At 34.3% G+C, this 22761-nt stretch overlaps 1 protein-coding gene across 3 annotated transcripts in view; it reads left to right on the top strand.

Moving 5' to 3' along the window:
- The window catches only part of IWS1 (interacts with SUPT6H, CTD assembly factor 1), a 37381-nt gene extending 19587 nt beyond the window's left edge, over nucleotides 1-17794 (top strand). For 2 of the 3 annotated variants that reach the window (XM_081262054.1, XM_081262052.1), the window contains exons 6-14: nucleotides 3622-3719; nucleotides 4911-5061; nucleotides 5639-5721; nucleotides 7762-7891; nucleotides 8758-8875; nucleotides 10781-10892; nucleotides 11491-11547; nucleotides 13774-13885; nucleotides 17426-17794. In XM_081262054.1, coding sequence (XP_081118180.1) covers nucleotides 3622-3719; nucleotides 4911-5061; nucleotides 5639-5721; nucleotides 7762-7891; nucleotides 8758-8875; nucleotides 10781-10892; nucleotides 11491-11547; nucleotides 13774-13885; nucleotides 17426-17557 — 993 coding nt within the window. In that variant the 3' untranslated portion in view covers nucleotides 17558-17794. Of the gene's footprint in view, nucleotides 1-3621; nucleotides 3720-4910; nucleotides 5062-5638; nucleotides 5722-7761; nucleotides 7892-8757; nucleotides 8876-10780; nucleotides 10893-11490; nucleotides 11548-13773; nucleotides 13886-14373; nucleotides 14530-17425 lie in introns of all 3 variants that reach the window. The other variant, XM_081262053.1, reaches the window with a different exon arrangement.
- The last annotated feature ends 4967 nt before the right edge of the window (nucleotides 17795-22761 follow it).

Here is a 22761-nt window from a genome sequence, read left to right as displayed (position 1 = left end):
TAGAACTATAATAATATAGTAACTACGAGGCTGCAGTTATAGCTAAGTGGTAAGGCGCTTGCCTAGCATGGTGAGACACTGGGTTTGATCCTCAGCACCATATAAAAATAAATAAATAAAATAAAGGTATTGTGTCCAACTACAACTAAAAAATATTTTAAAAAGTAAATGAATTGAGGTATAAAAATAGAATTTTATATATATATATATATATATATATATATATATATATAAACTAAAATGAACTATTCAGTGGTTACATTGAACACAAATTGGGCATATTTGAAAAGAAAATGAACTGGAAAGCAGGTTAGAAGGAAATGTCTAGAATGAAGCATTGAGAGACATTATTATGGAAAACGTAAAAGAAAAGAAAATTGTATGAGGAAGTTTAACAACACACTGGAGTACTATAGAGAAGGATAATATGATGCATTAAACTATAAATTATAGAAACCTTTGACAAGTTGCAAGCAGATTTTAAAAAGTACCTAAGTATATAATAAAACTGCAAGAAATCAGAAAATGAGAAAGTAGCTACAGGAAAAAAGTTAGAAAAGCAACAAGTAGACTAATAACTCATTTCTTGACAGAAACAAGAGAATTCAATAACTGTAAACTTATAATTCTGTCATATTCAGCAAAAGTACTTTCTGGGAATGAAGGTGAAATGAGGGAATTAATTGTCAACGTGCCAACTAAAGGAAATAAATAAGTGCAGAAAGAAAATGGTCTTAGGTAAATGGAGATGGAAAGAAGAGCAACTAAAGTATATGGATAATCTTGGATATTGAATGTACAAAACAGTTATGTCTGGTGTGGTTTAATGTATATAAAAATTAAAAGCAATACACATTTGGGAATATACATGGAATTAAAGTGTTCACAAGTCTTTGCAAATGAATGTAAATGTACATTAATGAACTTTGATAAGTTAGGATGCATGTTGCCATCTAAAATAGCTACTGACCATATTCTAATAACTTCTAAACCAATAGAGGGGAAAATTGGGGGAATAATAAAAGCTAATCAGTCTTTAAATATGTAGGAAGAGAGAAAAAAAAATATAAAAGAGCTGGAAGCAATCAGAAAGTATTACACTGTAGTAAAACAGATTTAAACTTTGATAATATCAGAAATCACATCAAATGTAAATGTGCTAAATGCTCTAGTTAATTGACAGAGATGGTCAGGTTGGATTTTAATAATTGATACATGCTGGTTCTAATAAATTTATCTGAAACAAGTGGAAAATAAAAGGGTAAGGGGCTGAGGTTGTGGCTTAGTGGTAGAGTGCTTGGCTTTCACAGTTGAGGTGCTGGGTTCAACTCTCAGTATCATAGATATTGTGTCCATCTACAACTAAAAAAAATTTAAAGGATAAGAAAAGATAACTCTAAAAGAAAACTAGCAGCCATATTAATATCAAAAAATAGACTAAAAAAAGTAGACTTTAAAGGCAAAAAACATGTGAGATGAAGAGGATTACTCTTATTGATATCAATAAGATTTTAAAATTGAAGGCACCTAATAAGATGGCTTTATTTATACATAATACAAATACAGCTATACCTATACACAAAACAAAAATTAACAACTACAAAGACAAATGGATGAGTTCATAATCTTAAGAAGAATGTAGCTGACATAACAAGCAGTCGATAAAAACCAAAAAAAGTCTTTTGTATGTAATCTGTATACAAACCATTTGGCAGTTATGAAAGTTAAAAATGTCTTCTTCCATTTGGTTGCTTGCCTTTTCACTTTCTTGATGGAACCTTCTCATCAACAGAAGTTCTTAATTTTAATATTGATCAGATTTATCAGCCTTTTCCTTATGGTGAAAACTTTTTGAAATCTGCCTAAGAAATTTTTGCCTGTCTCCAAGGTTATGCAGATTTTCACCAAGTTATTTTCTAGGAAGTTGACTATTTTATAAATGTTCACATTTAATTGTACAATACACCTAAAATTGGCTTTTTTATGTGTGTTATGAAGAAGTCAAACCCCTTTTCCTAATTTGGAATATATAGTAGACCTACCACCATTTATTGAAAAAAAAAAAATCATCCTTTCCTACTGCTGTTTATTGCCATCAGTCATAAATCAAGTATATAGGTTTATTTTACGATCTGTTGGTCTCATTGCACCATTACTAGTGATAATTGGTTTATGTTCTGTAAGCTTGTTGTTATTCAACATTGCTTTGGCTTTTCTTGGATCTTTGCATTCTCATAAATTTTGAACCATTTTTTTCCAAAAAGCCAAAGTATAGATAATATTTTCTGTATGTAATGTAGTAAACCAAAAAATAATAACGAAATTAACAAACAAGACACCTATGTCCTGTAAAAATTTTAAAGCCTTATTAAATAGTCCTTTGGTCAAAAAAGAAATCAATATTTTTAGTAAAATAAGAGAGAATGAAAATAGATGGATATAGAATTAAAATGATAAAAAAGTAAACCTAAGGAAAATAGTAAAAGAATTCATTTAACAAGTATTTGAAAGTCTACATATCAGAGACTTTGGACACCTTCATGGAGCTTATAGTCAGTTCAACACCATATTGGTATAAGTTAAGCTTAATCTAGTTTGGAGAGTTAACATCAGCTTGTTACAGTTTTAGCTCATTAAGAAAAACAACATACTAAGGTAAAACATTGGGAAGGCATATCTAAGTAAGATACAAAAAGTTAGAAGCTGTAACAAGAAGACTGGTCATTTCATTTACATAAAAATGAAAATCATGCCTAACATTAGTATAAACAAAATTGAAATGTACAAATGTAATATTGTGCCATTTATGTCATAGACAACTGATTTCCTTAATTTTTAGAGATTTTTTTTTTTTTTAACCCGTATTAGGTAAATAGCCCAACAACAACTAAAAAATGGGCTTAGGATATTTAGAGTTCACAGAATAAAGAATTACAGATGACTTTTTAAACATGGGGGGAAGGGGGAGCCCAGACTTACTCCTAATGAAAGAATGCAAATAAAGCCATTTACCTTTGGGGTTTTGGTCCAGAGATTGACAAATATTAATGTTTAATAACCTGTTACAGTGGTGAGAAGGTGGGAAAGCAGGTGCAATCTGTGCTTTGCTGGAAGGAGAGAGGATTGGTATATAACCCCTGTGCAAGACTATTTGGCAAATACTTACCAAATTTTCCTATATACATAATCATGCTATTGTGCAAATGTGAATAAATTACAGTGATAATCATATGGTAAAATAGTCAAAAGCATTACAAAGAATGAGGATACTTTATGCAGAAATGGATCATTGTCCAGATTCTATTGTTAAATTTGGAAAACGTAGAGTGTATCTTGTACCCATTATGAATAATATGCTGCCATTTGTATAATAAAAGGAGATACTAAATATATGTGTATAAAGTGCATATGTAATTGTAGACTATTCTGGAAGGAAACATAAAAAAACAAGTAATACTAGTGGTTGGGGAGAAAACTTTTGCTGTATATCCTGTTTGGTACCTATTTATTTATTTATTTTTGTGGTTGTAATACTTTTAAAATGTAAAAAGTTAAGAGCAGTTATACCGAAGAAAATCTGTATGGAGGATTTGATAACTAGGTGATTCATTCTGCCTCCAGGGTTTTAATCAGGAGGATTTGGAAGAAGAAAAAGGTGAAACCCAGGTGAAAGAAGCAGAAGATTCAGATTCTGATGATAACATAAAAAGAGGAAAGCAGTAAGTTTTTTGTTTAAAGAAATTTGTTTAAAGAGAGCTTAAAAAAAAAAAAGTGGAGGTAGGGACTTAAACTTATTGTCTTTCATTTAGTTGCTAAATTTAGCAGAAAATCTATTCCTATTTTACTTGTTTTACTTTCTCTATATACAGTGCTATCAGTGAGTAACTTGCTGTTATTATTTTCCTGTACTCAGATATCTTAATTTTATATTTATGTGGCACCAGACTCTTAATTTATAGCTTGCTACATAAACTGTTCTAAAAATTAACCTAATAGATTTTTAAGAGTTGATTTGGAGGACCAGGGAGAGTAAGTCTGAAGTCTTAACAAAATATTATTTGATTGTATTTTGCTCCCTTTTGTTAATAATTGGGATCCATGTCCAGAATAGTCTGATAACTTGACAGGTACCATAGAAGCATAGAATAATGTTTACAGTTGTAAAGATAATGCTTTAAAAAAGAAAGTTTCCTTTTTAATTCTAGGCTGGGTATAAGAATTAAGCTGAATGTATATTATAGTCCTTATTTAAAGGAATAGTGAGAGTGAGTTAACTTTCACTAATTCTAATGAAAGCTGTAAGTCTAACACTCATAATAAACCTATAGATTTCCATCTTAATCTTAGTTACATTATTTTGAATTAGGCTACCTACCACTAAAAAGCAGTTTATTTTTCTTGCTCATGCTGTGTAACATAAAAACATTCAAATAATTGGACACTGTCCGATTCCAAATAAAGGCAGTGCAACTAAAGCTAAATGAGCCTCTGGATAAGAACTCGAAATGTTCTCAGGCCAATATGTGTGTGAATGCCGTTCAGGGCTATTGGTGATCAATGGGGTAGAACAAGAGGGACAAGACTAGGGTCAGCTGAGTTTTTGTTTGTTTGGTTTGGTTTTTGTTTGTTTTTTTAATTGTAGTTGGACACAATACCTTTATTTTATTTGTTTTTAATGTGGTGCTGAGGATCAAACCCAGCACCTGGCACGTGCTAGGTGAGTGCTCTACCGCTTGCTGAGCCACAATCCCAGCCCCTCAGCTGTTGTTTTAATGGCAAGTTATAAGTACTTGCACTTTTTTCTTTTAAAAGGTAGCACTTCATTGAGTTAGAATTAGTTTGGTGCTTTTGATTGTGATAAATATATCATTAAAAGATTTTATATTTCTTTTGATTTCATCACTGCTTAGTATGGACTTCCTATCAGATTTTGAGATGATGTTGCAGAGGAAAAAGAGCATGAGTGGCAAGCGCAGACGTAATCGCGATGGTGGCACCTTTATTAGTGACGCAGATGATGTTGTGAGTGCCATGATTGTCAAGATGAATGAGGCTGCTGAGGTGAGATGGTCACTTCTTCTTCTTTTGTTTGTTTATTTAATGCTTAACTTTGGTATGAACTATATTGAAGACATTTTTTTGTTGTTGTATGATAAAAATTTACTATCCTAAATATTAAGCATAGAAATAAAATTTTTTATTTAGTCACATGTTTAGAATAAATCAACAAGACTAAGTGTTAAACCTTTTCAGGTGAATAGCCTTCACTGGTTGTCTGGGGGAATGGTTTTGTTCTCATCTTTAGCTGATGTAAAAAGTGTTATAAAATCTTGTGTCATTGTCTTGTCTTGATTAAGAGACTACATCTAACTCGTTGAATTTTTAAAATATGTTCTATTGTAAATAGTGGTATATTTTAAAAACAAATTCTAACAGTTTTGTGGGTTTGACTAACTGGTGGAATTTGGTATTGTGCAAGAACAAAACAAACCCTTGTCTTTCAGGCATCCTTTCTTGTATGAAAAATTGTTTTCTTTGAGAGATGGCTACTTTATTTTAAGGTTTAGAATTGTAGTGTTATAATTGACTATTAGCAGTATTGCTGTTTTTAAATTTTTTTGTCTTTTTTTCTGAATAGGAAGATAGACAGTTGAACAATCAAAAAAAGCCAGCACTTAAGAAATTAACTTTGTTGCCTACTGTGGTTATGCACCTTAAGAAGTAAGTGTTTCATTTTCTTGTTGAAAACTTTCCTTTTAATGATAAGAATAAACAGTTTGGGGCTGGGGTTGTGGCTCCAGCGGGTAGAGCGCTTGCCTAGCACAAGACGTTGTGTTCGATCCTCAGCACCACATAAAAATAAATAAATAAAATGAAGGTATCGTGTTCAACTAAACTAAAAAATAAATACTACAAAAAATATTAATAATTAAAAAAAAAAGAATGGACAGCTTAAGAGGTAGTGGTGGTTATGAGTCATTTTGCACTTGGTCAGTTTACATTTGTGTTCAGGGTGTGTACTTGCTGTCTTTGTCTAATGAATTATGTCTTTTTCAAGGCTTTGACTTACATTTGTACTTTGATATATGAAATGAAAGTGAATATCAAATTTGTTTACACAGAAATAAGACTAGAAAAATAAGTCTGTGTTTTATATATAGTAAAATATATTTTGTTTATCAAATGCCTGTGCCTAACATTGTGCTTGGCTTTGAATTATATGTATGTTTATAATTATTTTTAAATCTTTTCCTTTTAATGGAATGATATTCAAACTACTTATTGGTGTTCTAAGAATATTACATATGATAGCCTTCTGTTAGATTGCAAACATTAATGAATAAAATTTCCTAAATTATATTTCTTCATAAATTTTTCTTAAACCTTGTTGCCTAATGCAGACAGAACAAATAGAAAACTGACGTTGATGAAAGAAAAACTTGGAAAGTACTAATGTATTCTGTAGACAGTTTGGAGTCTGGTAAAATTGCATCTGTTTTCCCAATATAATTGAAAATAGCAAATCAAGGGCAATCTACTCAAAGCATATATTATACATGTACAATATATAATATTATATACACACACATAAATTTATACTCTGACACACACACACACACATATAATATGTAATGTATATATTGGGTGGTCCAATACATCACAGTCATTGAGTCTTTCTATAATAATGATGCCCTTATTTTATTAAGTCCTTGTTATGAAATTCGTTTGTTTGCTCATGGTCATCAGCAGCTTAGCTTTTTCTTTGAATAACTAAAGCCACAGCCTGCTTTGAATGGCTGAAGAAATGCATTCATACATCAGTGAGCCACAAACATGCCTTAGGACACCTATAACTAGAAAACTGCTTCCTTTATTCCAGCAGACAAAACTCTCTGGCAGAATTTACATATAAAATGTACATAGTTACATATATAACTATATATAATGTAGTTATACAATTAATATAACTGATTCTGTTGCATGAAATGGAATTTAAATATCACTTGTTCAGGAATATATTTAATTTTTTGTTTGAAAAGGGTTTATTTGTGTTGCACACAATTTCTTCATGGTGAATACACACGATTCTCTGTACACAAGAAATGGAATTATATTCAAAAGAAATAAGTTTCTTTGCAGTTACTAAAAATTATGACTACAGAAAATAAATCAATACTGTAAAACTAAGAAAGTACTATTAATCTGCCTCGTTAGTAGGTAGGTGTTAGTAGGTAGGAAACGTCAAAGTAATTTAAATATCAATAGTCATTGGAATAATTTTTCTGCCAGAAATACTATATTCTCCTTTATGTCCTGCAAAGAATAGCACAATTCTAGGTTCTCTATCACCTGAAACTGAGAATCACAATTCTTATGGATTGAGCATTATATTTTTAGTTACAATAATTGCAGTTCATTGTTCCTTTTATGTGTACCATTCAGTCAACATTAATCTATCTTGTGTAATTTGAGTTTATTTTGTTTTGTTGTTAGCAAGTCATCTTTACTGTCAAGCCTGTATGTTTATGGGAAATAGAAACTAAATTTCATACTACTTTTGAAACTATATATTTAATATATATTCAGTATATACCAATATATAATAATATATGCATATAAAAGCAAGTTTTGCAAACATCACTAAATATGTAAGGAAAGTCAGAGAGATACAGTGGAACTGAGGTTTGTAGGTTTGAATTATTACTAATATTATCACTATTACCACCATCATTATCATCATCAACATCATTATCATTTCAGGCAAGACCTTAAAGAAACGTTTATTGATAGTGGTGTGATGTCTGCCATCAAAGAATGGCTATCACCTCTGCCAGATAAGAGTTTGCCAGCACTAAAGATTCGGGAGGAGCTGTTGAAGATTTTGCAAGAGGTTAGTGGCCTGTAATTTACCAAGAGGTTAATGGCAGAAACTATTTGTTCTTCATTAATTATCTAAGGTTTGTATTGTCTTGACTTCTTTATTTTACCATGAATTTATTTTTGCTTTGCTACAGCCTGCCAGAAAAAAGGTTGGAAAAAAAGGAACATATATAATAAAATGAACATTAAAAAAAGACCTTATGTTGAAGGAAAAAGATCTTGAGGTACCTAGGTGTATATGAGAAGAGTAGTCCATTAATGGACATGTTCTGGAGAGGCACTTGAAATAGAGCACCAAATTCAGAGTCATATGAACTTGCATTGGACTCTTAAGCTGGGTCCCTCTTATGTGGCTGTGACACCTTGGGCAAGCTACTTAACTACTGCAGAAATTCCTGAGAAACCTTCTACATGTGAAGCACTGTGCAAGGTGCTTTATATATGTATTGGCTCTGATTTCTCAACAATAAACAGAAAGGTAGGTATATTGTCTCCATTTTACAGATGAGGAAATTGGACTCAGAAGTTAAATGACTTGTCCAAGGTCACATACCCAGCAGGTGGCTGTGCTTGAATTCAGTCTTAGGTCTGTCTCTTGGCTTCTGAGGCCTGTGCTGACTCTTATACAAAACAGCTAACCTCTAAGTATGTTAGTTCATACTTTGTCACACTGTTAGATTTTACTTGAACTTAGTGGTAACACTAAACTCCCAACTTATGATTTGAATTCAAAGGATCTATGTTCAGTGCCTGTGGAGCCTGAAAATAGAATTTTTTATTTGTTTTAAGGAACCAGGTCTTAAAAGTCCTCTAGAATAGATTAGCAAGCCTCCCAGCTTCTGCGTGATTAATTTTTGTGTGTTTATGTTCCCCCAGCTACCTAGTGTGAGCCAGGAGACCCTGAAGCATAGTGGGATTGGACGAGCAGTGATGTATCTCTATAAACACCCCAAGGAATCAAGGTCCAACAAGGACATGGCAGGGAAATTAATCAGTACGTAAATTTTGCTTTTTATTGTTTTTATATCTATATGTGGAGAGTCATGTATGTAACTATGTATTTTTTTACCAATATTTATTTAACATGAGTCAGTAAGGTGGTGGAATAGAAATTTTTTTAATAACTTCTTATAGGACTAGATTTTTTCTCTTATACTAAAAATCCTTCTTAGTATTTTTAAATATGCTATCCAGTATTAAATATAGCAAGTAAAAGTATACATTTTCTAGTCATGGATCAAGAGTGTGGAGAGAGGGGAGTGTTGAATGCAAGCCCTTGAGTTAGCCACACCTGGTTCATTTCATGGATCAATATCTATCTGACTACATTTCTTTAGCTGGTGATTTCAGCTCCAGGTTTGGTCTCCTCCTCTGTAAAATTGAGATAATTATGTTTTCTTTGAGTTATTGTGAAGATTAAATGGGAGAGATATAAATAAAGCCCAGTGATTAGCACATAGTCAAGAACTACTACCCACTTTATTATTGTTACTTGCATAATGGTCTCCAAAGTTGTTTCCATGTTCTTATTTTTATAATGCCAGAAAAATCCAAAGGCTAATTGAAATACACTTTGTCATCAAGTGCCATATTGTGTATGAAATCCTTCAATTTTAAGTCTGAAGTCCATGTGTGTTTTTGTTCTCAACTCTTCCTGTATTCCACATTAGAAAGGAATTTAAGTAATTCTGTATTTGGATATAGTATTTGTGTTTCTGTTGAATTTAAGATTATCAAAGATTATTAGACTAGAGAAATATAAATTTATTTCATAAACCAGAAACATTACTCTCTTTTGTGTTAATAATAATACACAGTTTACTTCCTATTGAATGATAAGCTTTTGATTGCTCTTAAGCAGTGATCCATGACTTTTATTTCCCCTAGACAGAAGCACAATATTTCCTCTGGTGTCCATGACTTACTACATATTCTGTTTCTAGGGATGAGGTATTGGGGTCAGTTTCTGAAGATAATCTAAACCCCCTGAGAATTCCTGCTTCCTTCAAAGTGTGTCAACACTTATTCTGTCTGTAAAAGGTCCTTTCTGGTTTTTGTAGTGTACTAATGCAGCAATAAGCTACATTATGTTCAGAACAAAAACATCAGTTGATGCCTCTGGACATTTACTGACTGAGCAGTGAGCATATATTAGTTTTCTTATGGTCACCTACACCTGTCATATTAGAATGTAATTTTAAAATATTTAGATCATTTGATAGGTAATAAGGGAGCCTTATTTCAAGATACTATTTTTCAGTGGAGTAAACTTTAGAAATTAGACTGCCTTTTTAAAATAAACATTTTTTAAGAAAGAAAATTGTTATCAACCCAGGTGATTAATGACAGTTCCTTTCTTTAATTTCTGTGGTTACTAAATAAACTGGTCCTGTTATACTACTTTTCTGAATTGACCAGCCTTAGTTTAAATACTAGAATCATGTAGTCTTTATCCTGAAAGTGGTCTGGGATAATGGGATCATTAAGAAAAAGAATATTCTGGCTAAGCACATATGTCAGGAGGCTAAGGCAAGAAGAACACAAGTTGGAGGCCAGTCTGGACAACTTAGCAAGACTGTGTCAAAATAAATAAATGGGGATGTATCTTAGTATTAGAGCAATCCTGGGTTTAATTCCCATTATAGGAAGGGAAATAGAAAAAAAAGAAAATAAAAAGAATATTGTGGGCTGAGGTTATAGCTTATTGGTCGAACATCTGCCTAGCATATACAAGGCCCTGGGTTTGATTCCCAGCACAACACACACACACACACACTCACACTCACACTCACACTCCAAATACCTAGACTGTTGAATTATATGAGTGTGTGATTATTTGAAAGCCTACTAGAAAAAAAATGTTATTTTGTGTACTAAATTTTTTTTTTTCTTTTTCTAGATGAGTGGTCTCGGCCTATATTTGGCCTTACCTCAAACTATAAAGGAATGACAAGAGAAGAAAGGGAGCAAAGAGATCTAGAACAAATGCCTCAACGACGAAGAATGAACAGGTATGAGGGAACAGGTATGAGTAAGTGGAATAACTGTTAATATTACCAGTACCTGGTAAATAAGATCATGAGGATCTTAGGGTCATCTGTAAGATTTTGTCTTTCAGCTTGTTGTATTTGAAAAGAAAATACGTAGTTCATAATATCCTTATAGTTTAAATGTGATAGCATCTGGTAAGAGTCTCCGCCCTCACATAAGACCTTTTTTGGAATAGTCTCCAAAAGTATGGCCTGGAGATTCCAACCACTTACAGGAAACAACTTCCTGTCTCCAAAATCATGGGGGGAAATATTATTGTTTCAATTTGTGTAAATGTACTAAATCTAGTCCCGTCCAGGAGTTACAACTATGGTAGTTATTGCACACTCAGAGTGAAACCTGTAGGTAAAAGAATACTACTAAATTGAGTAGTGTCATTAAAATGATTCAGGTTTTTTTGTTGTTGTTTATGCTTTTTGGAGGGGGGGAGGTTGTGTTTTGTGGGCCCCTACCCCATCCCAGTGTAAAGCTAATTGTGGTTTAAGTTTGATAATTTGCTCTTTTCTTAGTTAGAAGGTTTTTTGACTCTTAGTAACTTATTGTTTACCTTTTTCCCAGCACTGGTGGTCAGACACCCCGAAGAGACCTGGAAAAGGTGCTAACAGGAGAGGAGAAGTAAGAGCTTTTGTATTAATTTTTCTTAACATATATAGAGGATTTCTGATAGCTGCTTTAAGAAAAACAGTAAATGAAATGATGTTGTGTTAACGTTGGCAGGGAGTAATTTTCAATTTAACAGTTATTGAAACCAAGAAAATAGTTGATTCAGTAAAGATTGTATTGCTGTTTGCTAAGTGCTAGACTCTTTGGTAAGCTTTTGAAACAGTCCAGAAGGGCAATGGGAAAGGGAGAGCACAGGCAAGGATGTGGAGTCAGTGTGCAAGGCCTTTTTGGGAGTGGCAAATAGACTGAAGTGATTGGTCAGCATTGTGGCACCAAGGGTGGTAAAAGACAAAACTGGAAATACAGATGTGGACCAATAAGGAGCTGAAATCAGAATAGAAATTTTCACTTCTTTGCGACTCCAAATGATGTATTTTAACCTAGATATGAAGCCATAAAATTTGATTGGGAATGTTGATGCTGATGGTGTTGTATAGGACAGGCAGGGTAGTTTGACTGAAAAGTATGGTACAGATAAACAAAAACCATAATGGAGGAGCAGGAGACTGAGAAGGCTCTGCAGAAGACTTAGTAGAGGAGAATTTGGCTGGAATTGAAGGCTCTACCCCAAATATTCACCAGTATGGAGACAGTGGTGTTACTATTAAAGTTAAGGGAGGAGTAGATTTGAGGGCATTGGTGAGTTCTGTTTAAAGCAGTTAAATGTGAGATACCTAATAAGATACTCTTATGAATATCATGGGCCTAGAGACAGATTTGATGGTTATTTTCCGAAGGGGGGGGGGAACTGTTGAATCAAGAAAGTGTAGAGTAAGAAGTGAACTAACCAGTTTTTAAAAGGGGTATGGCCAGGCAGAGTAGCCAACAAGAGGATGTGGACATAAGTGTTGGAACAGAACCTTGGAAGGGAATGAGGCTACATGGAGGTGGGCAGTGGAGAAGGTACGGGGACAGGGATAGTGAGGAGAGATGCTGCCAATATCTGTTCCTGCCAATATTGGCTCAAGGCTTGCAAGAGAATGAGAGGTGAGATAGAGGGAGCAAAGTAAAACTTATATACAGGTGGTTTGAAGATGAGATAATATCCTTCAGAGGGAGAAGAAGAGTTAAGGAGTTTGGGGGTTTTGTTTTGGCTAGCCAATTAATCTGGTATAGAAGGTTATAGAAACTTAATGTTTAAAAATGGGACAAACTATACAAAGGAATAAAAACAGTTTAGAATTTTTTTACTCTGCTTGCCCCACCTGCAATAGGTACATACAGCCACTTTCCATTTACCACTAGAGGGAGTTACCTAAAGGTTAAGTGATTTTAAATGCCTGAGCGTCTATAATCTATTGAATCTTTACTTTGGAAAGATGGTGATCTTTTAGTTTAACTTGGGTGCTCTCAAATTTGCGCAGTACTGAACAGACATACACAATGAGTATAAGTAATATTAGCGAAATGTAAATAATATGGATGGATTGTATCAATGTCAATATCCTGGTTGTGGTACTGTGCTATATTTTTGCAAGTTGTTACCATTACAGGAGATGATGAATCTCTCTTGGCATTATTTTATTTGTTTGTTTATAGTTGTAGACGGGCACAATACCTTTTATTTATTTATTTTATGTGGTGCTGAGGATCAAACCCAGTGCCTCACATGTGCCAGAGAGTGCTCTACCATGGAGCCACAACCCCAGCCCTCTTCTTGGTATTATTTTTTATAACTGTATGTGAAACTGAAATTATTCCCAAAAGTTACTTACAGAAGTATTGATGGAAATTACTGTGTGTTGCACATGCAAAACCATGTACATTATGGACATACTTAGAGCATGTGAGGGTCATTTTTGACTACCTGATTTTTTTCACCTCATAAGTGAACTTCTGAGTATCTCCACTAGCCTGGAGAAGTTAGGATTTGGTCAGAAAGGTGAGACCAGCCTTTGAAAGGAGAACGCATGATTACGTTTAAAGCTGAGGAGAACAAAGGGGATTTATACAAATGCAGAGGAAGGTGGCTGTGGGGGGAAATGAGGAATTCCTATAGCAGTGTGAATGATGATGTGGCTAGCTAAAGAGGAGAGTTTGGGTGACCGTGAGAGGACAGAGGAAATTTGAAATACTGGAGCTGAATAGGGTGGACTGGGAACAGGAATGTGAAATTGCCTGTAGTCTCTATTGTGGCTGACTACATAAGCAGCATGCTCTTCCTTTTCCTTTTCTTAGGGCTCTTAGACCTGGAGATCCTGGATTCTGTGCCCGTGCAAGGGTCCCAATGCCCTCAAACAAGGACTATGTCGTCAGGCCCAAGTGGAACGTGGAAATGGAGTCATCCAGGGTAAGCAAGGAAGAGCAAAGTGGAACTCAAATATAGATTGCCACTTGATTTTTCACCTTATGTTTAATAATCCCTATAACTTTTAAGGTTTATCTTGTTCACAGAAATCTGTTTCCTGGTCTCTTGTCTAGCAAAAATCACAAATCAAGGAATCAGAGAAAGGGAAAAGTATTACCCATGATTAAAGCTGATGATTTTTTTCTCCAGACTTAAAGCAACATTAAATCAGGAAGTTTCTTACTAATTCCTTCATTTCAAGTGAATTTTGAAGACTACAATGTTCTGACATAGTGACTTTTTTTTTTTTAAGAACCATCAGAAACAGGATTTACCTAATGCCACATCTCTCTCCCTCCCTTTCTTTTCATCTATTTAAGCAATTCTGTTGTGAAATCACTAGGGTAGACACTTCTTCCATTATGGATGTGAACACTACTTGGACACTGTTTCTCAGTAATCTTTATTCTCTAATCCAACCACTCTTCTAGCCTGGTATTCTTAAAAAAGGCCTAAGCCGTTTGGAAAAGCATAAGAGGCGATTTGCAGAACAGAAACGACTCAGCAAAGTGTACCGTGCTGTCAAGTTCAGCATTGAAGGCAACAGGATGCCCTTATAATCCTGGCCCTAACAGTGTATCCAAGAGGTATCCCTGAGGAAGCATGGGCTGTGCATGGTCTTGGAGTGTCATCAAAGTGAAAACAAGCATGTGTGTGCTTTCTTAATCAGAAAAAGCCACCTGCTGTTACTTTCTGAAATAATGACCCTGACAGGTCCCTTAGGGCATTCAAGTACTTTCCATAGTAGAGACTAATAGACCTTACTTCCATATAAGCATTGTGTTCTTCCTGACTGGTACCCATTTTTATGAAAAAGGCTTTTTTTAGCACCTAGAATCATAGTAGTCTGCATTACAGACATGAACTGGCAGTGATTTCTAGATGAATGGGAAATGGCTTAATTTCCTATTGTCAGTCATTCAGCAACATGCATTTGAGGACTCATTACTTAAATTCCTATACTGAATATTTAAGAGATGTATGTGGTAAAAATATATTCAGTACATGGTCAGAAGTGGAAAAAGACCAAACAGTTCATAAGTCAGATTCACTGACCCACTGTGCTTCGAAATTAGTAGTACTACTTTTGCTACAGTGTGCAGAGTCCCAGTGTGATGTCTGCCTTTTGTAATTCTCCCTGACCTCTGCTTTGGCAACTGTTTCCATGAACTCCACTCACCTTCCTGTCAGCTCACTTTGCTATTAAACAACTGTCAAGACAAAACTCAGTTTCTTTTTTTTTTTTTTTTCTTTGTTTATTTTTATGTGGTACTGAGGATCAAACCCAGGGCCTCACACGGGCTAGGTGAGCGCTCTACTGCTGAGCCACAATCTCAGCCCTACCTTCTTATTTATTGAGAATGAATAAAGGGTAGGGGAGGATTAGTTCCATGCCAAGGACTTCTTCCTCTGTCTGGCCTTTCTTTTTTGACTTATACTATATCCGTGTCCCTTGGCCACTTCTCCTTGGTATTCCTCTTCCCCACCCCCATTTCTTTATCTTTCTCTCCTTTCTCACTGTCTCTTCCCTCTTTTAGCCATTTTTTTATTTAAACTAATATTTCCTGCCCCAGCACTTAGGTTTTTGAGAATTGAAAACTACAGCATAGCCAAGAAAACATAATAAAAACTCTCAAAGGTCTGCCTACCTTGGAAGCATGCCTTGTGTCCCAAGGGGCTGTGTGCTTGTTAATGGTGCTGGCTCTGGTCCCTCCTCCCTGTTAAGTGGAGGGGGTGGAAGGAGAGAAACAGCATGAGGAGAAAATGTTCTAGGAGAGCTCCCTTCCTTATCCCAGACACTCCACAGGACCATAATGTGTCTGTGTTTATCAAGGTTGCAGTTTGGCCTATAAGACTATAGAACTCTGTCCAAAAAATACCATTTTTTGGGTGGGGATGGTTACATGTTAACCTTCCTACTTACTGTCTTTAAACCACCTAGCCAGTTTCCCTGATCAGAAAGGTTTCTTGTACATTCACTCAAGGATCACATTGCATAGACACTAATGAGTGTTGTCCAAGAAGAAAACTAGAGTAAGTAAATGACTTTCAAATGAAACTTTTTGTATTCAATATAATTTTTATTTTTGAGGTTATATAGTAAATATAAAACACTAGAGATTAACCTCCATTCCCAAAGTTCTGCTCTTCACTAAGTCATTACTACTATTAACAATTTGAGGTTTTAAATGTACTTCCAGTTATGTCTCAAAACTTAGTTTTTATAATTGTAGAATAATTTGAGGTAATAATAAGAAAAATCTCTCATAGTCTAACCATTTCAAAATACTTTGATAATATTTGTTACCTTTTTTTTTCATGGATACTGTAATCAAAATTGTGTTGCATATAATTTTGGTCATTTTCCCTCATTTAAACCACCTTGTAGATTTATCATTTTTAATGGCTGCAGAATGGTCTGTGACCATTGTGTGAATATATGAGTTTATTCACTTCTCTAGAGCTTCTGATTTTTTTTTTCCACTCTTGAGTAATTAAAAAACCTGTCCTATACTAATTTTTATGTTTGTCTCATGGGGTGCTTTTAAAAAATAACATTAAAATTGCAGAAGCAATGCATGTTTTTGTAGACTTTTAAAAATACAGAAAATAAGTAAAATTAATGTCACCTTAATCTTGCCACATCTTAATATTAACACTTTGATTATTTCTTTTGGTCATTTTTGTGTGCATGCATAAACATTATCACTGTGTTCTTTTTTTCTTTAATTCAAGCAACGATCATAATTTTTTTCTACTTTATTGACTTTGTTGGTTTGCCTTTTACTTGACATGGTAAAATTTCATTTGACTAAATATTCTTCAGTGATATAATATAGTGTTGATATACAGTTGTGCCATAATTTTTAAGCAAAACCACCTAGTTTTGTAAGCTGTGTTCCCCCCCTCCCGCCCTGATAAAACAGTACAGTATAGATTTATAATATCCTGAGGAAATGTGGGATAGAGGTGATGAAATCAGGAAGGGACCTCACTGAATGTGTCATGTTAGGTGCTGGGTGGTTCTTTGTGTTTTCAGGCTTAGGGTGAGGTAACTAAGCATCTGCCAGCTACATACATGTTATAACAAAGAGTCACTTGGCACTGGCTTGAGAGTGTCCCTGATGCTGAGGCTAAACAGATTAATGAAGGTACAGATGTTAAAGAACATCCTGAGAGTGGGCAAAGAGAAGTCCACCTTGAGGATTGTAGTCTCAATATTTCCCTTTCTCTCATCTTGGAGATTTTTGTGGACTGCGGCAAAATTAAAACACAGTCATCAACAATTTTAATTTTGATTGAGAAGTGTTCTAACACTGTTGTGAATACTTGATCTGTTCCTGAGGTCACCAAAGTGTTTTCTGATTATTCTAGAGCTGGGAGTCCCTTTGACTGCTAATTTTCAGATGTAAGAAAATGAAAGATAAAACTAAGTGTAGGTATTACAATAATTTGCTCTTTAATTTTTCCCCCCACTCTTAGTTTCAGGCAACTTCCAAGAAAGGTATCAGTCGACTGGATAAACAGATGAGAAAGTTCACAGATATCAGGAAAAAAAGCAGATCTGCACACGCTGTGAAAATCAGCATAGAGGGCAATAAAATGCCATTGTGACCTTGCCTGGGATGTGTCTTCCATCTCTGCTTTAAGAAATGCACAATGGACTCTTTGGAGAAAGAAGATATTTTAAAATTTTTTTAGTGTGTCTGTAAATGGTTTGGCTTGTATCAAATGTTGTCATAGGATTCACATTTCTCTCAGTTGTATTTAAAACTGTTGTGTACTTTGTACAGAAGAATACTAGTCATACTTCTAAAAATTTTAAATAATAAAATTTCATTCTGGTTTTGGGGGGCTGTTTCTTTATTGTCTTAGAAGATGCATTCTCTGTGGGATCAAAAATTGGTCCCTGTTGAGTGAAAAAAATCTTAAGATACACCTTCAAAGTTCAGTCCTATCTGACTATGGTATGAGGAATTTGTCTGGTCTTTGTCCCTGGTTCCTGACAAGAAATGTCTCAAACCCTTGGGTTTCCTGGGTAATGAAATTGTCTTATGCTGATGGAGTGATTCCTTGTGGGCCCTAGATAGTCTTAGGGGAGAGGATAGGTTCAGTCATGTGACCTATTTGATTTAATCATCCACACCTGCATAGTGAGGTCCATTAAGAGCTCTGGACACCTAAGCAAGCTTAGTAGAGTTTCCTGGTGGGTGAACTTAGTAGAGTTTCCTGGTGTGCCAGAAGAATGGGGCACAGAATCTCTGCATTTCCTTCTTAAACCCCCTTCTGTAGATCTACATTTGACTAACAGGTCTAACATTCCTTATAATAAAACTAACCACAAGTATGGTGCTCTATAGGATTAGTACCTTCCTTAGTTCTGTGAGACATCTTAGCAAACTCTTTTTTTTTTTTCTTCTCTCTCTACCCAGCAAACTCTTGACAAGAGATTCATGAGAACCCCAAATTTGTAAACATTGAATCCAAAGTATCAGTGGTCTGGAGAACTCAATGTGGCCAGCACCTATCAGAATTGAAATACAGTACCCCAGTTGGAATTGTACTATAATTACTATAATACCAACAATATCTTATGTCTTAGTATTAATCATTTTATATTAATTATTTTCCTCCAAGAGTAGGGAATTACAGTAGAAAAATTTCAGGAGGTCATTAATGATTATCTAATTATTTTAGTAGTCTCTACAGACAATTATGAGAGCTCTGATGGGTCAAGCTGAGTAAATCCAAGAAAATTTTAATTAGCCTTGGTTTTCATAAAGACCTTTGAGTGGTCTACATAACATGAAGTATATGCACTGAAACACAAGAATCTCTCAGAACCTATCTTCATTTAAGTTGCAACAAATTCAGAAGCACAAGATTATAAAAAATTAAGTATATATTAGAAGGTAATGGCTAACCACTAGATGGAGACAAAACAACCTTTCAGCTGTGTTTTACTTTTTATTTACCCTCAAAAATGTTTCCAGTGCCTTCCAAATGCTGACAATTAAGACAGTTGTAAACAAGAAAAACAAGTTGTTAAAGATTTTCTAGTTATTAACATTTTGGCCTTTATTATAGTAAGCTCCAGTTATCTGAAAATGTCACATGGAAGGTAAAAGTGATGGTACCAGGTAATAAAGTGATAATCACACCCAGGGAATTAAAAATGATGAGAAATTCTCTTATACTAAGTTTAAAGAAAAAAAATTAACTAGTTTCTGTATAAATGATCTGGTGTATGGCTTATTTGGCGGCATCTCAAACCTAGTCCACCAGAATAACTTTTTTCCCCTGATTTAAAAATATTTCCAATTTAGGAAAGTTAACTCCATGTACCCTTCATTGATACTTACCACTTTGCCATACTTAACTTTGTCACCTTATATGTACATACTATTGCTTTTTGCAGGTGTGTGTGTCTGGCTTGTTGACAGCTCGCCTCTGGAGCCCCAAATACTTAAGCATTTTCTTACAAAAACATGGATTTACCCAGTTAATTTTTATCACTTGGTTAGGGTGATTCAAAGTTACTTAGTCTTTCAGTTTTTTTGTGATATTTTGTAATTGTGGTAAAAGATACATAACATGAAGTTTACCATGTTAAGTGCACAGTTTAGTGGCATTGAGTGCACTTCATTGTTGGGCACCCATCTCCAGAAATCTTTCATCTCATAAAACTATGTACCATTAAACAATCTCCTATTCTCCCTCCCACCAGCTTTGCAAACATCATTCTATTTTCTGTTTTTTACTGTATGTACATAACTTTCTTCATTCTGGTGTTAATGTCTTATCAAATACATGATTTGCGAATACTTTTTCTAATTCGGAAAGTTGACTTTTCATTATGTTGATTGTGTCCTTTGGTGTACAGTTTTAATTTTGATGTAGTTTATCTTTCTTTTATGCCCGTGCTTTTGGGGTCATTAAAAAATCATTGCCAAATTCATTATTATAAGCTTTTGCCTTGTTCTGAGTTTGTAGCTTTACCTTTTATGTTTAGGTCTTTATCCATTTTGACACAGTTTTGTCCGTTATGTAAGATAAAGATCCAGCTTCAATTTTTTGAATGTGAATATCTACTTTTTTCAAATACTGCTAGTTGAGAAGACAGAGACGTCCTTTTGCCATTTGATGGTCTTGGCACCCTTACCAAAAATGTTTTGACCATATATGTGAGGGTTTACCTCCTGTGCTTTGTTTCATTCATATTCTGTCTTTCGTCTCCAGTAAACTATCCGGATTACTGTCTTTGCAATAAGTTCTGAAGTCAGGAAATGTGAGTCCTCCACCTTTGTTGGGTTTTCCCTAACCCCAAGATTTTTTTTTAGTATTTGGGTTTCTTTGAGATTTCATGTGAACTTCAGGGTGAATTTTTCAATTTCTGCAATAAGCATTGTTGGGATTTTGATTGTGTTGAGTCTGTAGATTATTTTAGGTAGGATTGCCATCTCAAAAATATTAAGTCTTGCCTGGCGCAGCGACGCATGCCTGTAATCCCAGCAGCTTGGGAGGCTGAGACAGGAAGATTAATAAGAGTTCAAAGCCAGCCTCAGTAATGGTGAGTCACTAAGTTACTCAGTAAGACCCTGTCTCTAAATAAAATACAAACTAGGACAGGAGATGTGGCTCAGTGGTCGAATGCCCCTGAGTTCAATCCCTAGTACCAAAAAAACAATTAAAATCCATAAACAATACTTTCACTTATTGATGCCTTTAATTTCAAAAACATTTTCAGTATGCAAGTTTTTTGTGTCCCTGATTAAGTATTTTATTCTTTTTGATACTACAGTAAATGGAATGGTTTTCTTAATTTCCTTTTAGGGTTGCTCACTGTTCACGTGTACATATGCACCTGATTTTTGTGCATTGATTTTACGTGCTACAGTTTTGCTGAATTTGTTTATTCTGAAAGTTTTGTTGGGGCTTTGTTTTGTGGAATATCTAGGCATTTCTGCATTTGATGGGTCATCTACAGTTTTACTTCTTCGTTTCAAATGTGAGTATCTTTTATTTCTTTTTCTTTCCTATTTTATATGGCTAGACTTTAGTATTGTGTCAAATACAAGTGGTGAAAGTGGACATCTTTGTATTATTCCTGATATTGGAGAAAAACTGTCAGTCTTTCATTATGTTAATGATGGGCTTTTCATATGTCCTTTATTACGTTGACTTTCCTTCTGTTCCTAATTTCTTGGGTGTTTTTATCTAGAAAGGGTGTTGAATTTTGACAAAAGCTTTTTGTGCATCAATAGAGAAGATGGTTTTTTTTTCCCTTCATTCTGTTAGTGTAGTATCAGTTGATTTGTTATATATTGAATCATTCTGGGAATAAATCCCTGTTAGTCACCATGTTTAAGCCTTTTAATGTGCTGTTGAAATTCTATTTGCTAGCATTTTATTGAAGACTTTTGCAATGTTTATCAAGGACAGTAGTCTTTGTTTTTTCTTGTAATGTCAGTGTAGTTTTGGTACCAGGATAATGCTGTCTTCAAGAAGAGGGAAGTCTTCCTTCCTCTTCAATTTTTTGGAGTAATTTGAGGAGGATTGGCATTAGGTCTATAAGTAGTTTGATGGAGTTCACCTGTAAAGTCCTCTGGTCCTGTACTTTTTTTGTTGGAAGAATTTTGGAAACTAAATGCAGTCTCCTTATTAGTTACAAATCTATTAACGATTTATATTTCTTCATGATTCAGAGTTGAAAGGTTGTGCTTCTAGGACTTTGTCCATTTCATCTGTATAATCCCAATTTGATAGCATGTAATTGTTCATAGTATTCTATGCTCCTTTTTTATTTCTGTAAAAGTGGTCACAACTTCTCCATGTTCAGTTTTTTGAGTCTTTTTCCTTTCTAGTTCTAGCTTTGGATGTCCATTTTTTTTTTCAAACTTTCTGAAGAACTAACTCTTGGTTCCTTTTTTTTTTTTTCTCTTGTTTTTCTGTCCTCTATTTTGTATATATCTACTCTAAATTTTGTTCTTTTTTACTCTTGTTTGTTTTGTGCTTGCTTAGTTTGTTCTTTTCCTGTTTCCTTAAGGTTAGACTATTGTTTCAGTTTTTTATTTTTTTTAAAACCAGGGGTGCTTAATCACTGAGCCACATCCCCAGCCCTTTTTTATGTTGTATTTAGAGATGGGATTTTGCTGAGTTGCTTAGGGCTTTGCTAAGGTGCTGAGACTGGTTTTGAACTCATGATCCTCCTGCCTCAGCCTCCTGAGCTGCTGGGATTACAGGTGTGCGCCACCATGCCCGGCTCAAAATATTTTTTTAATGTAAGCATTTACAGTTATAAATTTCTCTCATAGCATTACTTTTGTTGTATCCCATCATATTTGATATTTTGTTTTATTTTCTCTCAAGATATTTTCTAATTTCTCTTGTGATTTTTTCTTTGACCAATTAGTTTAAGACCAATTACTGTTTAATTTCCACATATTTGTGGATTTTCTAATATCTGTCTGCTATTGATTTCTAATTTTAATATATTGCCTAGAGATATACTTTGTATAATTTTAACATTTTAAAATGTATTAAGACTTGTTTCATGGCCTAATATATCCCAGAGAATGTTCCTTGTGTACTTGAGATATGTCTGTATTCAACTTATTAATGGGTAGTATGTTCTATTTATGTGTGGTAAATCCAGATGATCTGTGGTGGTGTTCAAATCTTTTATTTCCTTATTTATATTCCATCTTACTATTCTGTCTGTAATCGATAGTAGAGTATTGAAACCTCCAACTATTATTATACAGCTGTCTATTTCTCCCTCAATTCTGTCAATACTTGCTTTTATATACTTAGGAGCT

This window comes from Spermophilus citellus, assembly GCF_964194105.1.
Source record: "Spermophilus citellus genome assembly, chromosome: 11".
NCBI lineage: Eukaryota > Metazoa > Chordata > Mammalia > Rodentia > Sciuridae > Spermophilus > Spermophilus citellus.
The sequence above is the reverse complement of the archived record's forward strand: the minus strand, read 5'-3'. Positions and strand labels throughout refer to the sequence as shown.